Source organism: Cnephaeus nilssonii, assembly GCF_951640355.1.
Source record: "Cnephaeus nilssonii genome assembly, chromosome: 14".
Classification (NCBI taxonomy): Eukaryota; Metazoa; Chordata; class Mammalia; order Chiroptera; family Vespertilionidae; genus Cnephaeus; species Cnephaeus nilssonii.
This window is the reverse complement of record NC_137085.1, coordinates 19049478-19070615: the sequence shown is the minus strand read 5'-3', so window position 1 is coordinate 19070615 and position 21138 is coordinate 19049478. Positions and strand designations below refer to the sequence as shown.

At 46.7% G+C, this 21138-nt stretch overlaps 1 protein-coding gene across 7 annotated transcripts in view; it reads left to right on the top strand.

The window, feature by feature from the left end:
- Positions 1-21138, top strand: part of PALM2AKAP2 (PALM2 and AKAP2 fusion) — a 445326-nt gene that overhangs the window by 153350 nt on the left and 270838 nt on the right. For 6 of the 7 annotated variants that reach the window (XM_079790535.1, XM_079790543.1, XM_079790539.1 and 3 more), the window contains one exon: positions 12928-12973. In XM_079790535.1, the coding sequence (XP_079646661.1) occupies positions 12928-12973 (46 nt within the window). Of the gene's footprint in view, positions 1-12714; positions 12974-21138 lie in introns of those variants that run through there. The other variant, XM_079790534.1, reaches the window with a different exon arrangement.

Genomic DNA, 21138 nt, shown 5'->3' with positions numbered 1-21138 from the left:
CTCATCACAAACAATAAAAGCCAACACAGACCTTCCCATGTATGGAACAAAGTAGATATTGTTAGCCTCAGTTTACCTGGGATGAAATCAAGGCACGGGGAAGTTGCCCAAGTTTCCCGGCCTGATAAGTATGGAGCTGGTATTTAAGCCCAGAGCAGCCTGGCACCGATGTTTGTAACCACTGCACTAAACTCCCTTTGTACGAATGCTGCTACTCAGCATGTATGAGAGGGCTTAGTACCTGCCGAGCCTGGGCCAAGGGCTCCACACGGATTATCTCCTTTGGCCTGCAAAGCACACATATGGGTGAGGCACTGTGAGCTTCATTTGCTGATTGAGGGAGCTGATATTAGAGAAATGATGTCATGTCCCCAAGTTTACACTGTACCTTGTAAGCCCTTGAGCTGGGGTTTGAACCCAAGTGCCCATGTGCCCTCCCCTTAACTGACTCTGGATTTTTGCTCCCTGCCACTCCTCACCTCCAACCCTGAGAGGTCTCCTGGCCCTGCCCATGCAGTGCTTCCATCCGTGCCTCCTCTGCCCACTCTGCCAAAGTCCTTTTCTCCATGTGAGGTGACATGTTCACAGGACCAAGGGGTCAGGACATGGACACCTTTGGAGGCCATTGTTCTGTCTACACTAACACACCACTCCACCCTTCTCTCTCATGATCCCTGCGTGATCCTCTGTCTGGTCTCCTGCTCACAATCTTTTCAAATCTAAATACATCCCTTCACAGCTTGTCTAAACCCGCCCAAGGCTACAATCTGACTGGCAGCGGTCTGGCCTCCTTTCTCACTACCTGACCCCTCGCTCCCTCTGCCCTGTTACCCTGGTCTCCTTGCTACTTCTCCAAGGAGCTGAAGCTCTCCATGTGCTGTTCCCTGAGCCCGGGACACTCTCCCCTCAGTACTGGCATGGCTCTGTCACTTGCTCCATCAGGTCTCTCTCATAGATTGTCACGTCTTCATCTCCACACCACCATCTTTCCTTCGGGTGGTTGGTTTTCTCAGGACATTTCTGAAGTTACATTGTAGGGTTCTCTACTGTCAATGCCTCTATCCCTTCCCTGGAATGAAAGTGCAAAAAGGCAGCTTCTTTGTCTTGTTCTCTGCTGATTCCCAGCACCTGGGTCAGGGGAAGAGGGAAGGAAGGAAGGAAGGAAGGAAGGAAGGAAGGAAGGAAGGAAGGAAGGAAGGAAGGAAGGAAGGGAGGAAAGGAGGGAGGGAGGGAAAGGAATCACTTTTACCTTTTTCAAATGCATATTATTTATAATACAGTTAAATTGTCCCAACATTTAAATAGTCCCACACAGGTACACACTACCAACAGCACAAGCTTGTTACCTGATATTATTAATCTGCCACTTAGAAGCTGTGTGACCAGAAATTCTGTGTCAATGTCCTCATCTGTAAAATGGGTATAACAATAGTAGTGCTGTGCTCATGGGGCTGGTAGGAGGATTACGTTAGTTAAAGCTTGGCAGGCTCTTGAAAGGAATCCAGGGACAGAACAAGTATCGTGGAAGAGTTTATTAAATTTTAAAAACCCAGACTTTTACACTTAAATTCAAATTATTCTCTCCAATACTCAATTCAGCCTTTATTTAATTTAGAATAACATTGGACACTTTCCATTTTTTACTTTAAATCAATTGGTTTCTGCTTTATTATGACCTGGGAGGCGACTAGTATACATTCCTGTTAAATCTAAGTGGCAAATGTACATCTTGCCCATTTTTCCCCCCACCATTGGTCATATTCTTACCAAATAAGTGTTCCCTCTAAGGACCCAGGCTGCTACCACATCTTTGTAGCTAACAGGATTATCAGATTTAGGATTTCCCTTGCTCAGAGGGCAAGTGTGAAATCTCTAGGCTGCTCTGTAGCCCATCCTAAATGACAGAACCCTTGGCCTGGCTTTCCGGGGTGTTGGGGTCTGAAGCCAGACCCTAACTTGTTGCTGGCCTCATTAGGTCATCACCTTGGAAAGGCTGGGCCCCTTCCTAAGGAAAAGCCTGCTCCATTTGTCTTGGCTCCAGCCAACCTCACAGTGTATTGAATTCCGTGAGAGACTGTTTTCCTTGGAAGCCGGAGAGGCCAGTGGTTTTGGATCAAGCTTGAATTCTTGCTGGAAGTTCCAGACTGGACGTCCAATGACTTCACCCAGCAGTGGTGGGGTGGGGGAGAAGGTGGGGCGGGCCTTCGGAAAGAAGAATTTAAATATTGGAGGCTATTCATCATGGTGTCTTATAGGTAGACACTAACGCTGTTTGAAGGTGATGGGGACAAGCCATTTTATTCTCCTGTTCAAATGCAGGGTCCTTGTATCTGGTTTTGTTTGTTTTTATAGTTTCCATCTAGGCTGGAAAGCAGCTTTAAGCTAACCCTGTGAGGCAAGACTGGGTTGAAAGGATACCTGTTGTGTATAGAGGCAAGACACATCCCTTCTGAGGAAGGCCAAGTGAAGGCCTCTCTAAAAGCACTAAGGGCTGGATGGGCGTGGGGTCAGGTGAAGCTCTGGGTCAGGGGAAAGACAGTAGAGGTAGCCCACACCCAGGTAGGGGTCCTTTAGAACCCGAGCCTTTTCTCTAGCAGCAGCTGTGAGTGGGGACTAAGGAAACGCAGCTCTCAGAGTGGACAGTGGGCAGCTTGGACAGCCATCGGCTAGGTCAGGGGAGATTCAGGACTGAGCAGGAGTTAGCCTGACTTCGGGTGATTTGCATTAGTAACCAAGGTGAGCATCCTGGCCCTTGGGGATAAGTTCGCTCTCTGTTCTCTCTCAATTCCTCTGATATTCTAGGTTCACAGCAGAGATTTTTTTTTTTTAAACTAAAGGTCCATCGGTCTTCTAAGCATGTCTGTGGAAGAATCAAAGGGCTTCCTGAAAGCTCAGAAATTGTATGCAAAATGTTGCATGTATACATACGCATTGCCCTGGGGAATAGTCCATAGTTCTCATCAGGTTCTCAGAAGGATTCTGTGATCTGTCCTGCAAAGCTTAGAGCCACAGCATAGAACACTTTGCCTCTCAGGATATGTGCAGAATTTGGCAAAGCCAAAATGTCACAAAAAGGTTTGTAGCATCAAATGACCTTGGATTGCAAACTTTGGAGGTAAGAAGCAAGGGTCAAGAGCATTCGTGAGGAAGGGCTGGTCTAGTCTACCAGTAAAGGGCCGTATTGGGCATATCTGGTATCTTAGCTCAGGCTGTTGTAACAAATTACCACAGACTGGGTGGCTTACACAACAAACATTTCTTGCTCATAGTTCTGGAGTCTGGGAAGTCTGCGATCAGGGTGCCAACAGATGCTTCCTAGTGAAGACTTTCTTCCTGGCTTGCAGATGGCTGTCTTCTCACTGTGTCCTCGCAGAGTAGTAAGAGAGAGAAAAGGAAGCTCTCTACTGTCTCTTCCTATACAAGTACTAATCCCATCATTAGAGCTCCACTCTCAGGATCGAAGCACCTCCCAAACACCCCATTTCCATCATGTTGGGGATTAGGGACTCAACATATAAATGTGGGGGGACACCAACATGTAGTCTGTAGCGCCTGGTGCTATGCTGAACAAGCAACTCAGGAGCCTTCACTCGAACCAGGCATATCTATGGGGAAACATCCAGAGAGATACAGATATCAATGAATAAGCAAGACTGTGTCCATATTATAAAAGAGTTGCCCGGCTGGTTGTGGCTCAGGGGTTGGGCATCCACCTATGAACCAAGAGGTCATGGTTTGATTCTTGGTTAGGGCGCATGCCCGGGTTGTGGGCTCAATCCCCAGTAGGGGGTGTACAGGAGGCAGCCAATCAATGATTCTCTCTCATCATTGATGTTTCTGTGTCTCTCTCCCTCTCCCTTCCTTTCTGAAATCAATAAAAATATATTTATTTTTATTCAGAGTATTCACTAGCACCTACAGAATGCCCGGAGCTGTAGATATATTACCTCATTGGATTCTCACAAGAATCTTATGAAATGGATGTTGTTCTCTTTCCTATTTTATGGTAGAGTGATGTAAACTCAAAGAGGTCAAATGAATTTCTCAAGGTCATTAAGTGGTAGAATTGGGATTTAAGGTCAGGTTGGTCTAGTCCCGTGGTCGGCAAACTGCAGCTCGCGAGCCACATGCTGCTCTTTGGCTCCTTGAGTGTGGCTCTTCCACAAAATACCACGGCCTGGGCGAGTCTATTTTGAAGACGTGGCATTAGAAGAAGTTTAAGTTTAAAAAATTTGGCTCTCAAAAGAAATTTCAATCGTTGTACTGTTGATATTTGGCTCTGTTGACTAATGAGTTTGCTGACCACTGATCTAGTCCATGCTTCTTCCCAACTTAAGTGAACAGCCATTATGGTTGCTTGTGAGACATTAATTTATCTGACACTAAGTCACATACTATGTTAGGAATTGGGAGGAATAACCACTTTTCCTTCTCAAAGGGACTGTTAGGCATACCCTGAGGGAGTGGGATTTCTGCAACTCTGTGGAGTTAACATGAGGAGACTTGGAAAGTTAGAGAAGGGAGGGGGAGGCTGCATTCCGGGCATAGCTCATGGTATGAGAAAGCACCAAATTTGGAGCGGGACAAACAGATGAAGAAGGTGTCAAGTTCTCTGGGGAGGAGTAGAGGGTACGAGGCTAAAAAAGGGTAGTGCTCTGGCGAGATGCTGTGGTGACTTAGCTGAGCCTCAAACAAAGGAGAACCCTCTCAGACTCCTAGGAGCCTCTCTCCCCCACCCCACAGAGGGAAGTTCCACACAATGAAGGGGACCCAGTCCCAGATGGAAACTGACCACTTGATCCTCAGGGAGGCCTTCAATTTTAGCAGAGAACTAACTCTGTGGTCACAGGAAAATCTATCTCAATCGCAAGGACTTGTCCACTTGCAAACGATGGTTTAACAAGGGCTGGACTTAGAGGAGGAAAGACAGTAACTGAGTGGGAAGAGGGAAACCAAGCAGGACAGATAGGTCCTGGGTCCTTGCACAAGCATCCCTGATCTTGAATCCAGTTATGGGTGCACAGCACTGAATCCAACCAGATCTCGGAATGCAGCGACCTCCCTGTGCTCCACCCCACCCCAGAAAGACTGTCCTGGGAGAGAAAACAATTGGAATGGCATCACAACAGAAGGCAAGCTCAAATTTGCATTAGAAGTGGCCCTGCTAGCTGCCCTGCTAACTCTCCCCATGGGGACAGACACTGCTTTCACTGCGGAGGCTTGGAGAGCTGCAGTGTCCATTTCTGAACAGCTGGGCCAGACTTGGGAACTCATGGGAGTCTGGGAACTGCTTTCTCTAATACACAAGATCGGAGTCTCGTTTGTGCTCACACCCTTCTCAGAAGCCAAGGGTGCCCGACACGACAATGAAAACATGTTCCTTCTCCTTTGTCAAGTCAGCACATGCTCCATCCTGGGGGCCTGAGGAGGGGCTGCCTTCCATGTGCTGGAGTTCTCCAGGGCTCCTGGCTCCCACTCAAGCCCCGCCTCTGTTTCACCCCCCACCTCTCCAAGGATGCCTTCCCCTCAAGTGGGATAAATTTAGCTCCGAATGAATGCAGAAGAGGAGAGCACATTCATGTAAACACGGACCTAATAGCTTTCAAATAGAGGCTTAACACACACACACAAGTGGCATGAAAGATCCAAGGTTTTCGGTTTCCTTCTCTCCTGCTTCTCTCTGCTTCCATCTGATACTTGGGATCCCTGCACACTTTTCTGCATTTATTGAAGCAAATTAATATGTCGATCAGAACATGGGGCTGTTTGTCTTCAAACAGATAAAACAGAAGTCACTTAGGTGACTAAGGAATATCGAGAAGTCAGAGAGAGCGCCAGTGGTGTTGGTCATTTTCATTTATTGGTTTGATCATCGTAGAAACCCATCAGAAACTTGGAAGCTTCTTTGTCTTATGTGCTAGTGGAGTCTTTTCTCCTGGTGGGTGGAGCCAGCCACTGCTGCTGAATGTTGTGTGGTCCTCCAAACACTTCCCTACTGACCTGTCAGCATCTCCCCAAGTCCCTAACGTCCCTTTGACTGTAGTCCTTCAAGCACCCAGAGCATTTCTAGTTCTCAAAGCACTTTCTCACTCATGGGTTCCTTTAGTCCTTATAAGAACCTTATGGGGAAGTTAACTATCCCTATTCCTAGTTTACAAATAGGAAACCTCAGCTCAGAGTGGTTGAGTGACTGTCTGAGGTCACACAATTAGTGGCTGAGTTAGGATTAGGATCTAGAGGGGAGACTTTGTCTTGTGCTCTTCCTACTCTACTTACAGCTGCTTCTGAGAAAGGCAATTTGTCCAGGAGGCCCCAGCTGGGAGGGTTACATATTAGTCAGGAGCAATTTTTTAGACTGTTATCTCTCAATGATAACAGGCTTGGGGCGGGGGGGAGGGGGGTTTAAACACAAGTTGGATCCATTTTGACAGTGTATGCAGGGTGGGCAGTGTATGCATGGAATATTAAGATGCTGGACACTCCAAAGGGCATCAGAAAGGCTCAACATCCCTAGGTGGTAGGAGCTGAAGCTAGACTTTCCAATCACACTATTTATTCCCCAATCAGGAGGGCACACAAGATGTAGTTGATGGGCCACTGTCCATCCACTGCCAACCCCACAGGAATCTCTCTCTCTCGTCAGCAGTGCTGACTTGCAGAATGTGTACGGCATTATCAAATCATGGCTAACAAAGAAAGTGTTGATGGCCACACTACCAAAAGGCATTCCAAGCTGACGGGGCACATTGTGGTCGTTGTGCTAAGGCAAACTAGACTGTCCTCTAAGCTCTCTGAGAAGCCAATGACCCAACTGTGTCTGCTGGTGTTAAGAGAACCAGACTGGCCTTCCCAAAGACTTTTTCACTTTGTAGCTAATTCACACCCACACAGAGAGTGGACTCCACCAAGAAGCCATTTTAATGTGTAGGTATGTATAGCTCCTCCAAAATTAAACTTTCCTTTCCATCTTTTCCTAGCACTGAATCTATCTCCTCTTAAGAGTCTCTTCTTATTCCTTCTTATTTATAATGATTAAATTGACCTATTCTAAAAGATAAGATTTGAGGTATCTACGAATCATGAAAAGGAGAGTCTGGTGAACAAATTTCTAGACAGTAGATGACACAGAGAAGAATCATCCCTTTTAAAAGATGCGAAGACAGAAGTACCCACTAATGTGAGGAACTTTAAGAATACTGAAAGTTCTTTTTTTTTTTTTAAAGCCTCCATAAAAGGGTGGGTAAAATCAAGTCACTCCTTTGATTGGTCTATGACATTTTTAATGAAGCAATAATTGGGTTGAGTAATTATGACCTAGTGTGGCCACTCTCAAACATCTCATATCTGTTATTCTGATTTCCCACAATATCCTGATGAGGTTAGAGTTATTATTCCACCATTAAAGATGAGGAAAATGAGTCTAAAAGAATTCAAGGTAGTAGTGAGTGCGTCTGAGGACTGGATTCTGACTTGTCTTTAGAGCTCATGCCTTTTCTCTCTGTCACACCCACCTCCTACTTCCTAAGCCCACAGTTCAAAACTTTTGTCAATAACAAGATTACTATGAACCAACATCTGAATGTCCAAGCAAGGCAAGTGTCGAATGATCTCTCACCATCCAGCTATAATTCCTGATACTCCTTAGAACATCTCAGTTCCTCTATGACTCACAAGTCAATTCACTTTCACTGCCAAAGCTAACTGAGAGAAAAGGAACGCATTAAACTGAAATACGAACATTCGTTTCTAGATAGATTCCCAGTTGTTCATAAAGAGTCTGCTATGCAGGGCCCTAGTCAACATATACCATCCAGACTAGTCTATTGCCCAGGCTGGCACTCTGTTCTCTAACTTCTTTCTGTCTTCTTATACCATGGGCACTCCCTATATGAATCTACCCCTCAAATCCTGTTGTTAAAAACAGCACATACTTGAAAGCCCATGAACTTTCCCAAATTGTTCACAACCACAGGGGCCAAAAGGGTTCCAAGCACCGTTCCCCTCCTTTTGATTCTGTGCAGCCACCACACATGTTTTGAATGACCACACATTCTACGAGATCCTAGGCAAAAGAGAACTAATATAAAACACAAACATTTTAGAGGACGTCGGTGTTCCTTTTAAAATTATTTTGTCAAAGGAAAGCTTCACGTTACTATGAAATTTTGCACTCTCTGCTGCTGCTCAACAAGACTTTAACTTTTACTCACTCAATGGGCCTCAGGAACTTATCTCCCTCTCAGTTTAGAGCGCTCCTGTTTTCCCCACAGGCGAATGGGTTGTGATCATTTGTGGTTCCCAAAGGACTCATACCCTAAAATAGATTTTGAAAATTTTATTAACAAAACATCTATTTTTGCAAATCTAGCATTCTATATCCTCTCGGTATAAAGCTGTGCAATGCAGCATCTATCAGAAAAACCATTAAACAATAGGGGTAGTGCTTATGCAACACAATTTACTGTCCCAGCAAGAACCAGTGGTGTGTTACATGCATTATGCACTATTGTAACAGATCTTTCCAGGTTTTAGATGGGGGGGGGGGGGCAAAAGGTCACTGATATTAACACTGGACTAGGAATTCTTTGTAATACCAAGCCGTAGCCTAATGTCTGGCATAGAATAGCTGTACAATAGAAGCTTATGAAAGAATTTGGGGTTATAAATGTCTGTGTTTGTAATGGATTCACTGATTTTTAAAGTGCTAAACTTAGAGATTTGAGGGGAGAAGTGAGGAAGAAGAGAAAATGTTTTCCCTTTGCTCTCTGGCCAAGCATTAGTCATTCATTTCACATGCCTCTGCTTCACTTAGGATTCTTAGTCACAGGCAACAGAAACCAATTCTAGTGATAGGAGCAGAGCAGGCATGAGTAGCTCACAGAACAGCTAGGAAGAATAGAGAAGGGGCTTGGGCGATGGGCAGGACCAAGAGTGAGCTACCAACCTGAAAGATTTATCTAATGCTGTGTCTTCAAGATCCTTGGCAGGTGCGCACACCTGACTGAGCCCCGACTGCATGCCGTGCCATAGGTTCCAGGGGACCTGGGGAAGCAAGTGTCTGGCATTTCCCAGCTTCTGTGATGAGAGGTGGCACTGACTCTCACTATGGCTCGTAATATGGGAATTCCCCGAAGATGGAAAGGGATTCGCAAGCTAGACAGCCAACATTTATGAAAGAGTCCACTATACTTCCAGCTGGCTGAAACTCCAGGGTTCAGCATTCTAAATTTCTTCTCTCCTTTGACTTTTTGGCATGCCTGCTTTGACAACCCTCAACACTGAATAAACACAATCACTGCATATCATGGGCCTCAGCTGGTTAAAACCACTGAGGAAGTCTCAGCTGTTTAAAAACCACTAAGGAAGTACACACAACTGGTCATGAGTCTTTTGTCTATTGCTAGTAAACTCAGTCTGTACAATGGTTCTAAACCCATCTCTAACCCCTTCCTTACCCCATAGAAACTTAATTCTATACATGTATTCAGAGAGATGTGCCCCAGGGAATTCCGATGTATACTTCTGGTTGGCAAACATGTTTTAGTTTTTTTTTTTCCACTTCCCACAGCTTCTTTACAAACCATTTCTTTTTTTTTCTTCTTTTTTTTTGATTTTTAACAGAGAGGAAGGGAGAAGGGATAGAGAGCTAGAAACATCAATGAGAGAGAAACATCGACCAGCTGCCTCCTGCACACCCCCCACGGGGGATGTGCCCGCAACCAATGTACATGCCCTTGACCGGAATCGAACCTGGGACCCTTCAGTCCACAGACCGACGCTCTATCCACTGAGCCAAACCGGTTTCGGCCTTTACAAACCATTTCTATTTTTCCGAATTTCCCCACTGCTATTCCATCAGTCTCAACCAATGATCCTTCCATTAGCTGGGAAAACTAGGCCATCTAATGCACACTCACTCACTATCAGCTTCTCTCTCCTTCAGCTTATAATTTCTTCTTGTCTTTACCCACTCCATTTTCCTGCCCTCCTTTGTTAGTTCTTTTTTCCTAAGGCTAAACAGGCCACCAGTGGATGCTCTTTGGTCCACTCTGAGACCTAATACTTATCTTCCCTTTGACTGTGTCTTTGACCTCATTTCCCATGATGCCTAATCCCCTTTGGTCCTGAAACATTCAAGTCTCACCCGACCTAATAGCCCTCAACTTGACCCTGCTTCCCGTAGACCACCTTCCAGTTCCCCTTGACGCACCCCATCTTCCCTCCCCCATCATCCTTCACATCCACGGATTTGAAAGGAGTGGTTTGTTCTCATGGATGCTTCATTCTCCACTCTCCATAACTGCTTCCAGGTTCATCCTCCACACACACGCTGCTCTTCCGGTGTCACCCTGGGCTTCCCACTGGCCCAAGACAAGGGCCTCTTCTTAGTTTGTGTCCTTGACCTCTCAGGAGCATCTGACCCTATTGAAAACCCCTTTCCTCCTGATGTGGCTTTTGGTAATTTTTTCCTTCTACTCCTCAGATGATACATTCTTGGCCTCCTCGGCTGGGCTTTCTCCTCTTCTTCTATTTTTCCCCTCTGGCCATTCTCATTTCTTTAGCTATAACCTCAAAGTAAATGGCACCCACATCAATCCTGACCCTTCTATCCTGAGGTTCAGATCTTTCCAGCTGGCCCTTCTCCGACCCCATTTCTTCTCCCTTGACTCCTTTTTAAGAATTTATTGTGGTAAAATATACATAACATAAAATTTACCAATGAAACCACTTTTAAGTGCACAGTGCGGCGACATTAAGTCTACCCACGTTGTTGTGCTCTTCTGAGTGTTAAGAACACGGGCTCTGCAGGCTGATCTGAGTTTCAATCCCTGCTCTATGGCGCTGGCTGAGTCTCTCCACCTTTCTGGCCTCACTTTCCTCATCCTGTTATTTTCTACTGTGGTTGGCTACGCGGTCACTGTCCTGAAGTAAGAACAGTTTTGTTTATGTGTGAGCAAACACCCTCAGAGGGCTTGCCTTGCTGAAGCTGGTGCGGGAAGTGAAGAGAAAGTGAGAGGTTTGAAGACACGGATGGGTCTTAGCCAGAAGTATAAGTTTGGATATATTGGAATGGGATTGCCGAATCTGGCATTGGCTTGGCTTTATGACACAAACAGCTCCACCTACACCCGTCATGAAAAGGAAGGGAAAAAACAACCAGTAAAAACTGTTTGGGTGGCTGCTTTAGTCTTCAGGGAGGGGAGTAACTGATCATCAAGTGACAGGTAAAACCTCCGTGAAAGTTGAAAAGGCAATTTTGTTGCGTTGTAAGAATTTGCCCAGGAAAGAGGAGATTTGGGAAAATTTGATGTGCATACCTTTTAAAACACCTTCTTAAATCCTGCATTTGAGAAGCATCAAGGATCTCAAAAGGACACTAATTTTTTGTCGCTGTTTTTTTGGAGGAAAGTCTGCTTATGAATGTTGGGGATTCTAGCAGATCCATCCTGAATGTTAAGAAATATTTTATTTGTTTTTTTAGCATTTATTTATTTTTGGACTGATCTTACCCATCTCTCATATGCTGCCCAGTGCCTGTCTCAAAAGATGCATTCTAGCACTGTCTTCTGTGTTGGTAATGAAGAGGTGAAATATTTAATTATTACCTAAGAATTATTTTTATTGATTTCAGAGAGGAAGGGAGAGGGAGAGAGAGATAGAAACATCACTGGTGAGAGAGAATCATCGACTGGCTGCCTCCTGCGCCCCCCACACTGGGGATCCAGCTGGCACTGGGGCATGTGCCCTGACAGGGAATCAAACTGTGACCTCCTGGTTCATGGGTGGATGCTCAACCACTGAGCCACCGCAGCTGGGTAGCAGGTGACGTATTTTAGTGACCGGATTCTACTTTTCCTTTTAGACTGTATCGGAGTATAGACACTCAAGAATTTCAGCCCAGAATGTCACAGAGGTAGGATAGAGCAGATTGCCCTTTACGAAGCACCTTTATCTCGTTCATTACGGATAACTTTGACCCTCCATTTTTCTCATGAGGAAACTGAGGTTCAGAGTGGTTAAGTGAGTTGCCCAAGGTTTCACAGCGAATAAGTTGTCCAGCCCAGCCTGGCTGAGCACCAGGACTACAAACACATATGGCCGCACAGGCCTGTTTTGAGCTATACCTTGGCCGGTGGCCTTGGTGTTTCAGTACCGCCATCTAGGCATGTGGGCGAGGCAGCCCTTCCCTATGGGAAATGTCCCCACTCGGAGCCCAAGCATCTGACATAAACGAGAGGCCTCAGCTGGACCCGCGTTGGGGACTTGCACAGCCCCCCCCTTCCCCTCCCCCCCCCCACACTTTTTATTACCAGAGGCCCCTAGGCTGGCATCTGCTCCCTGGAGGCGCCCCTTCCTCCCGCTGGGCCCCCAAAGAACGCCAGCTGTGCGCCCTAGTGGCTCGCGGTGCGCCCGCGCCCCAAGTGCCCGCCCGCAGGCGCGCTGCCTGTCCGCGTCTTGGGGACCACCCCACTCCCACCCGCGGCGACGGCCCCAAGGTCTCCTGCCCTCCTAGAGCCTCTGGGGGCCGCTTCCGAGGGTCCCGCATACCCCCGGGGGCGGAGCGAGGGCCCAGACGTCGGGGCGGAGAACCAGCACCGGGCCAGCGCGCCCTCCCAGTGGCTGCCCGCGGCCCGCGTTCGGACTAGCGCGGCCAGCGGCAGCGGCGGGAGCTGCAGTTAGCGGCGGCGCTGGGGCGCAGCCAGGCGGCCGGGCGGGCGGGGGCCAGAGGCTGAGCCCGGGCCAGCCAGCGGGGCGAGCCAGCCGCGCGCACAGCTCTGCCCGCAACCCCCTGAGCCGATCCCAGCCGCCCCTGGGGCTCTCCCCGGGTCTACCTGAGCCCCCCCGAGGTGCCCATCAATTTCCTTGAGTGACTACAGCGTGTGTTTTTTTTTTCCTCCTTTCCCCTCCCTGTGTGCCCTTCTCCAGGATGGCAGAGGCAGAATTGCACAAGGAAAGGCTGCAAGCCATAGCCGTAAGTCCACTTTCATTTTATTTTCTTGCTCTATTGTCTGCGATGCAAAGGGACCTGGAGTGTTTGGGGCCATGGACATTCCAGCACAGTAGCCGCGGGGCATGTGTTTGGGGGGGGATAAAAGTCTGTCAGGGCTCAGCTATGCTGCCTTTTCTTTTACAAGTCTGTAGACGGAAAGCCCCAGGCGCACGTTGGGGCTGGGGATTTGAATGTGGAAAATTGGCTTAGAAATAAGATGCTACTGGGCTTTGGGGAAAGACTAAACAGACACTGGGTTGGGGGGAGATGCTGGGGGAGGGGGCGCCGGGGCGACGGCGATTCCTGGAATATTACCACCCAGTGCTCAGTGATACCTCTGACTTCATACACCGGAGAGCGAGCGCTCAGAGACCGGAACGGTGCTGCCATCCTCTGCGGAAACGGTTCTCTGCTAAGTGGAAAACCAGCAGTCCGCCCGCTGCCAGCCACGCGGTACAACCTCCTCCCTGAAACCAAGCAGAAGCGTTAATTTTCCCCGATCTGCTTGATATTGACAAGGGCACTGGCCCAAGCCACCACCCTGGAAGGTTCTGGGGATTTCTCATAGCATGTGGGTCCTGGGAATAATATTCTCTTTTGGGTATGGATAGTATAAAAACCTATTTTCAGCATACAAAGGAGTGACCAGTTTTGGCTAATTGTATATGCACTTTTAGAAAAGTGTACCCATATGTATTTTGGTGAGAGAGAGAGAGAGAGAGAGAGAGAGAGAGAGAGAGAGAGAACTCTCGGAGACTGCCTAGATTTGAGCAAGCTTCCACAGTGTTGCCAATGATCTACAGATGTGGTATTTTTACTGGAGCCACCACAGCTGGATTATATATTTCCTTTGCAGATGAGGGAATGATTACTGCTGCTATATGAAATAATAACAATTAAAAGAGAAGGTCTGTTAACATATTGGCATACAGGAATCTCCAGACATTTTTCTACTTAAGTACTTTTTTCCCCCCCTTTTGGTCCAGGAGTTCCCTGGAAACACATAAATTTATTGGAGAAATAGTGTGTAATGCTTTGGAAGCAAAGCGTATTAAAGTGTTTTTAAAATCCTCTGGACAGCTTCTTCATTGGGAAAAAGGCATGCAGGCCCTTCTTTTTTTTTTAAAGAAGCATTTGATATGGTGTCCGTGGCTCTGAGACCCTCTTTATCAAACTCTTCAAATCTTAAACGTCTTAGAGAGTTTCCCACTGAAGTGAGAGAGTTTGTTGGCAATGTTGAAATACTGTGGTTTGCCCATCGAGCAATCTTTGAGTTCTGGTCCTCAGGAGGGCTGCTCTTTCTTTTCTGCCCCTTCCCCTTTGGGATTGTGCATTTTGATGGTTAACGAAGTTGTTTCTGGTTCCTGAAGCGAGCGGCCAGGCAGTGTGGCCAGTGTGTCGTGCGCTCGATAAGAATGGAGACATTCAGTTATTGGTGCCATGTAGCTGGTGGGTGTTTTTATATCAACTGAATAATAGGCTGCTTGAACCGTCCCTGAAGTGGCTGCTCCAGAGAACAGTCGGTTGCCCCCACAGGCTGCTGCTGAAAGTTCCCAACAGTTGGCACAGTCTCTGCCTTTGCACGACCAGCTTTGCTGGATGCCCGAGGAACAGCTGAGCTTCATGAAAGGACTCGCTTTCTGAACGGGGAGCCAGGAGCAGCCAACACCGGGGCCACCCGTTTCCAAGCGGGGTTGGGTAATCCCAGCAGGGCCAAGTGGAGTTTCGAGAAAGATCTAGACAGTCTTTTAGAATTCTCCTGAGTGTGTGAGAAGAATGAACACAAATGCTCGTGCTTTGTTTAGTTATGGCCTTGAGTTTCCCTAAGTACCTGAGAAGCTGTTGATGATTCTCTTGAATGTATCAGCCTCAATGAATTGCAGGGTTCCCCCAAAATGTATAGACAGTGTTTATTAAAATACATTTCACTTAACAGCCATCAGTTGTTAAAGTGTGTATACATTTTGGGGGGACACCCTGTATATGTTATTGTCTGTGCAGGTTTTCTAACAGTGAAATCACTCTGTAAGTGTGTGTGTGATTGTGTGTGTGTGTGTGTGTGTGTGTGTGTGTGAGAGAGAGAGAGAGAGAGAGAGAGAGAGAGAGAGAGAGAGAGAGAGAGGAGGAGTGGGAGTGGGGGTCTTGTGACCATCTCAGTCATTCACTTGGCCATGCTTTGGCTTTAGTGCACACTCTCCAATCCAGCAAACCCCGCCTCTCTGCCACCTTCTTACAGTTGTCAGGGGTCCCTGAGGCGCTCACAAGCCTGCCCTCAGAGCCTCGCTCTCCTGGAGTCTCAATGGAGATGGGAGGGAGGATGAGGATCTCACCTCTTCACCAGCTTGGGCTCCTCTCCAAGAGGCAGAGCGGATAGACTGGGACTACAGTCTGTAGGTCTTGGGCGGTTTTTAGTCCGGGTCTCAGTTCCATCATCTATAAGATGGACTCTTGAGTTCTACCTCTCTATGACATAGGAGGTGAAGTACCTGGCAATACAGTTGCCATTGGATGGTGTTGAGGCAGAGCCCCCAATTCCTGTCAGCACTGCTGCCTTGTCCTGTGGGGCTCAGAGGCAACCTGTGTGAAGGGAAAAGTCTGAATAGCCATTTTCATCCTCTCCTTTCACTCACTGAAGGCCAAGGCTCTGCCCAGAGTCACTTCCTCTGGCTGCTTCAGACACAGGTGCAGTGAGGTCACCTGAGGATTCATTCAACATGTACTTGCAGAGTGCTTCCCCTGGGAAGGTACTGGCAACACCCAGAAGCCAGTGTCCCCAAGTTTCAGCCACCAGAAAGAAGATTTTACCCCTTGTGCACCAAAGTTCTGGAAGGTTTGTGAGCAGCATACCTGTCATCTGAAGAGAATGAAATACCCCAAAAACTCTGGCTCTTCAACCGAATCTTCCAGTTGAGGCCAGAGACCAGTCAATGAGCACAGGTGAATCTCGTTCTGTTTCCTGCCAAAAGCAGCACAAAGTCCATCGCCGATCACTGTCTCTGCTCCCAGGTGCCCCTTTCATCTGCAGGGACACTCCCCACTCCCAAAGCTGTGAAGTTAGAAGACAGCAAAAAGCTTCTGTGGCAGAATGAATGTGAGTGACAGTTCCAGTGACTAATAATACAATTGTCGTTTATGGAACATTATTCAGCAAGGCACCGTGTGATATGCATTTGTTTGTTTTTTCACCTTAAGCTGATAACAGTCTAACGAAGGAAATAGAAAAGCACATAAACAATACAGTACAGAGCCAGGAGCCCTGATGCAAATGAGCGCACACGTGGGGCCTGTCAACCAACTTGGAGGACTTGTGAACACTTCCCCAGGGAGGAGATACTTGAGCAAGGTTTGAATTTGGGGTAAAATAGAATATAAAGTACTAACACCATGACCTTCCCAATGAGCAGAAGGCATATACTTATTTGTTTGTTATTAGTTTTTTATTTTTATTATTTATTTGGATCAGTTAGTATGAGAAAGGAAGAGCCAAAGATATGAAGAAGTTAAGTCCGTCGGTAATGGTACAAGCTCAGTAATAAGACTGAAGTGCATTTTAACACCCACTCTGTCATTTAATCCTAATAACAAACTGATGAGGTGGGAACAACTATGTTACCCATGTTTTGTAGATGAAGAGCCCAACATTAACAGATAGTGTCAAGCCAGGATTTGAACCCACCCTGCAGGGCACTGGAGCCCCTAAATTGACTGTTACTCTGAACTGCTCCCAAGTGGTGGCAGCCTCTCCCGACTTTCCCATGAGCTCGCTGTGCAGCTGTTTCTAGCAGCCTCCGTGTGTGCCCATGCGGGAGGAGCAGACTGACTCAGTAGCACTGGGACAGTCCGAGACAGACCAGGAGGCCCACATCCTTTTGAGAATCTTCCAAGCTGAGTTTCAGTGCGTGGGAACACCCCATGGAAGCTGGAACTGCATGAGTAACATTCCCTTGGGGAAGAAGTACTGGGTCTCAATGGAAACCAACTCTGGGGGAAGATGTTGTGATATCTGCACACCCAAGAGGAAGAGAGTCTTCCTTGGGCACATGCGAAGATAACTGAATGTTACGGAGCTGGTCTTGGGCAAAAAGTCCTCAGAGCCAAATGGACAAGGCCTCGGGCCTGCTCCAGGGACCAACGTGAGTGTGTGCGTATGTGCTAAGATAGGAAATGTCAATCTCGCCTACACTCAGTCTTTAGTAAACGTTGACATTTAATCAGAACCCACTCTATGGAATAACAAAAATGGATATTTTGCATTTGTACAGCATTTTATGTTTGTTTTTTTTTAAAAAAAACAACACCTACACATCACCTTAATTCGGAACTGTTCAAGGTCGGTCTCATTATCTCCACTTTACAATTGAACACGCAGAGCTATCCGAGCTCACACAGTGAAATGTGGAGGAACTGTATTCAGTCCAGGCTCTCCTGACTCTCAATTCTTTGTGTTAGTGGCACACCTGGCCTTGGATGGGCGCTCTGCGAGGGGTTGGAGCTGCCATAGGATCTTCTGAGCTAGAGTCCTAGGAGAGTGGGGGAAGGAGCGGGGTGAATTTGGGGCTAGGTGGGCCGGGATGTGCCTCTTCGGAATCTGCCCTTTCCTGAGTCTCACTTTGGGCCCCTGTCCCTCTTGAAAGTCTTGCCTCAAGAGTGCAGGCAGTGGGTCTGTGGCTCTACCTTACCCTGTTTTCTGTTGAGAAGGCCTGTGTGTAGGTGGGTAGTGCAGGCTGGCTCTGCCCTGCACTTTGCAGAGAAACACTTTCGGTGTTTCCTCGGATTCATCTCTCAGTGCCTCTTCATAAGGCCGTAAGTACCAGGGTTGGAGTGTGGGACCAGGGGCCAAGGAGGCCAGGCATCCTGCTTTTTCCCAAGCCTCTTAGATGGGCCTGCATAGCCTGAGCAAAAGACCCAGCCCAGCCCCACTGCCCAGGTCAGGGATCCCTCAGGGGGTTAACAGACTGAAACCCAAGCCTACAGTAACAAAAATGACAAGATTATGGGGGCCACCCCCATGCATGTGCCCTGTGAATCTCTTCCAGTGGCAGGCAGTTGGCAAAGGACTGGAGGATTGAATATGCTGGCCCCTTATTTGTTATCTTCCATTTCAGAGACACAGATGATGCCCTGCTTCTAAGGTTCCAAGTCAAGATCCCCAAAAATGGGTTGTTCAGGACATTGGTGCTGAGGAAGGGGTCACCCCAGCTGAGTCTGTAGGGCCACCCAGCAGATAGTTAACACTTGGAGCCCCTTTGGAGTCATTGCCGGCTCTGGGAGGGCTGAGGCAGGCCTTGCACAAACATTCACAAGGGTCATACACCTCTCTAGATGCTTTTTTGTGTGTCTCTGAATAGTTCAGACGTTAGCTTCTTGGGGCCAAAGAGCAGCTTTTTGGGCAAGGGCCTGAGAAATATAGCAGTCATTATTAAAAAGCCACCCGGAGGCTTGTCAATATTTAGAGGAAAACCAGGGCTCAGTAGAGGCAGTTCTACATTTCTTTGGAGCTACTCAACACTTCTGGGAACCCTGCTGTTCGTCCTTGGAAGTACCCACATTTTATCACTGATCCCTTTTGGAGATGTTACCAACTTGCTTGGCAGTAAGAGTTGGTCATCATGTGGTATGACATTGACTGAGACATCAAATGGGCATTGACCATGGTCCCTTGGGCTGGCAGCACAAGTTAATGAGCATGGATTCTGGTGTCCAAAGCCTTGGCTCAAGTTTGACTGTTCTACTAGTGTCTGTATGACCTTGCTGTGTCTCAGTTTCCTCACCTGAAGATGGGCATAATGATCTTACCCACCTCATGGAATTACTGTGAAAGTTATTTGAGAATTTAATGTGAAATGCTCAGAGCAAGGATGCAGAAAAAAAAGTGTTCTGTTTATAATAAGTGAATCCATAACTCAGGCGTCTTTATATAGAAAGTGGGCACCAAGGGCTAAAGATGAAGACTATTCAACTCAACATTTTTGCCAAGCTGGGAAATTTCAGATGAATATAGTAACTGCTGAAAGTTTCCAACGCACGAGAAGAGTAATAACAATAAAAAGAATTGTGTACAGTGGGCAGGAGTTGCAAAAGGCTCCGGCGACCAGCACAGTAACACAAATGAGTGACATAGACGGAGTGGGAAATTGTGAGAACCTGGAAGGCAGATTCAGTTTTGATACAGTTCATTTATCCCATGTGAGAATGTGGACACAATAAACTTTCTTTCGGTCAACAGGTCGACCTTTTGTGACCTCCAGATGTAGGTAGAGCTTGAACTTTACAATGTGCTTTCCTTATGCGTGACTTATTTGAATGTCATAAGGATACCGCGCCCCTCTAGATCTTTCATAATGTTACAACAGCAAGTTGCATTTTCACCAGGACTTTGTGAGTTTGGTCTTCAAATATTTGGATCATTGGGGGGAAAAAGTGCTTTTTGCTATATCTTTTGATATTATGTCAGCTCCTTGCAATCACTGACATTGTATCTCAGAATACTCCCATCTAGGTAGGTGATTGCTGTCTCAAAATTAACAGAAAAATTTAAAAAACAATTAATACCTTGAAGTGAGAAAGTCCTGTTATTATAGAAATATCTTTGAGAACAAGGTATGCAAATCTGAGCCTATCACATATCACTCAGGGTGTGTGAGATGATTTCAATTTATTACTCTCAAGTAATAGACAATATAGGGACATCCAACTGGGATCAGAACTTCTAATAATAGGAGCAACTTGGGCATAGACTTTTTGCCAGAAATGGAGGGACACAGATTCTCAAACTTTAGTGCATTAGGATCACCTGAAGGGCTCTTTAAAACACAGATTGCTGGACTCCACTCCCAGAGTGCTTTTGGGGTCAGTAGGTCTGGGTGGAGCCTGAGAATTTGCATTTCTAGGGGTGCTGCTCCCAGCTCTAGCTGCTGCTCTGGGACATACACTTTGAGATCCCTGATGAAGAGGTAGAAGACACATGGCCTGAGTCTTGATACGTGCCACATGCCTGTAATGACATGCTCAAGGGTTTGTGAGGTGTGTATATTTTGAAGAGGTGATGTGGAATAAAAGACCACATTCAGTCTTAATTAGTGAGAGCTTAAACATAGCTCAGTCTGAGAGAGATGGAATTGTGTTCCTTTCGCATCAAGAGAAGGTCTTTGTTTGTCTTGGGACTTGCTATAATCTATTTACATAAAGTGATTTTTTTGTTCTGACCGTTGGTCACTTAAAGATACCTGTTTGAAGGGTCTGCTTGGGATTGGCTGATCAAAACGATGGACAGCAAAACTCACTTGGGGAGGTCCTAGGGGGTGCCTTGGTGAGACAGGAAGTCATGCAGTAGAGCAGACACCGGAAATGCAGTGGGGGGCCTTTTGAGAGAGATGTACCATACATACTATGATGCCATAGATGGAGAGGTCCCCTTAGCAGATCAGCCAATCAAGCCTTGTGGCAGCCACTCCAGCCTGCAGACACTGAATCTCAATGCAGCTGCTTTGCCTGTGGGCAACTCTAGCAAGATACCAGGAGGAGCAGTAACTGAAGCTTATTTACTTAATGATGGTCAGTGATTCTCCTAGGCCAGTCTGGGTGCACACAAGCATGGCTTGTCGTTGGCTTATCAAAGAGGAGTTTATTCTTTTTTTTTAAATAAATCTTTATTGTTCAGATTATTACAATTGTTTCTCCTTCCCTCCCCCCCATATCTCCCCTCCTCCCCGTTCCCACCCTTCCCTTTGCCCTTACCTCCCCCCCTCGCTATCCTTATCCATAGGCATATGATATTGTCCAGTCTCTTCCCATACCCCCCACACAGACACCCCCTTCCCCTGAGAATTATCAATCCACTCCCATTCTATGCCCCTGATTCTATTATGTTCATCAGTCTATTCTGTTCTTCAGATTTTTAATTCACTTGACTTTTAGATTCACTTGTTGATAGGTATGTATTTGTTATTCATAATTTTTATCTTTACTTTTTTCTTCTTTTTCCTCCTTTTAAATAATACCTTTCAGCATTTCATGTAATACTGGTTTGGTGGTGATGAATTCCTTTAGCTTTTTCTTATCTGTGAAGCTCTTTATCTGCCCTTCAATTCTGAATGATAACTTTGCTGGGTAGAGTAGTCTTGGTTGTAGGTTCTTGCTATTCATCA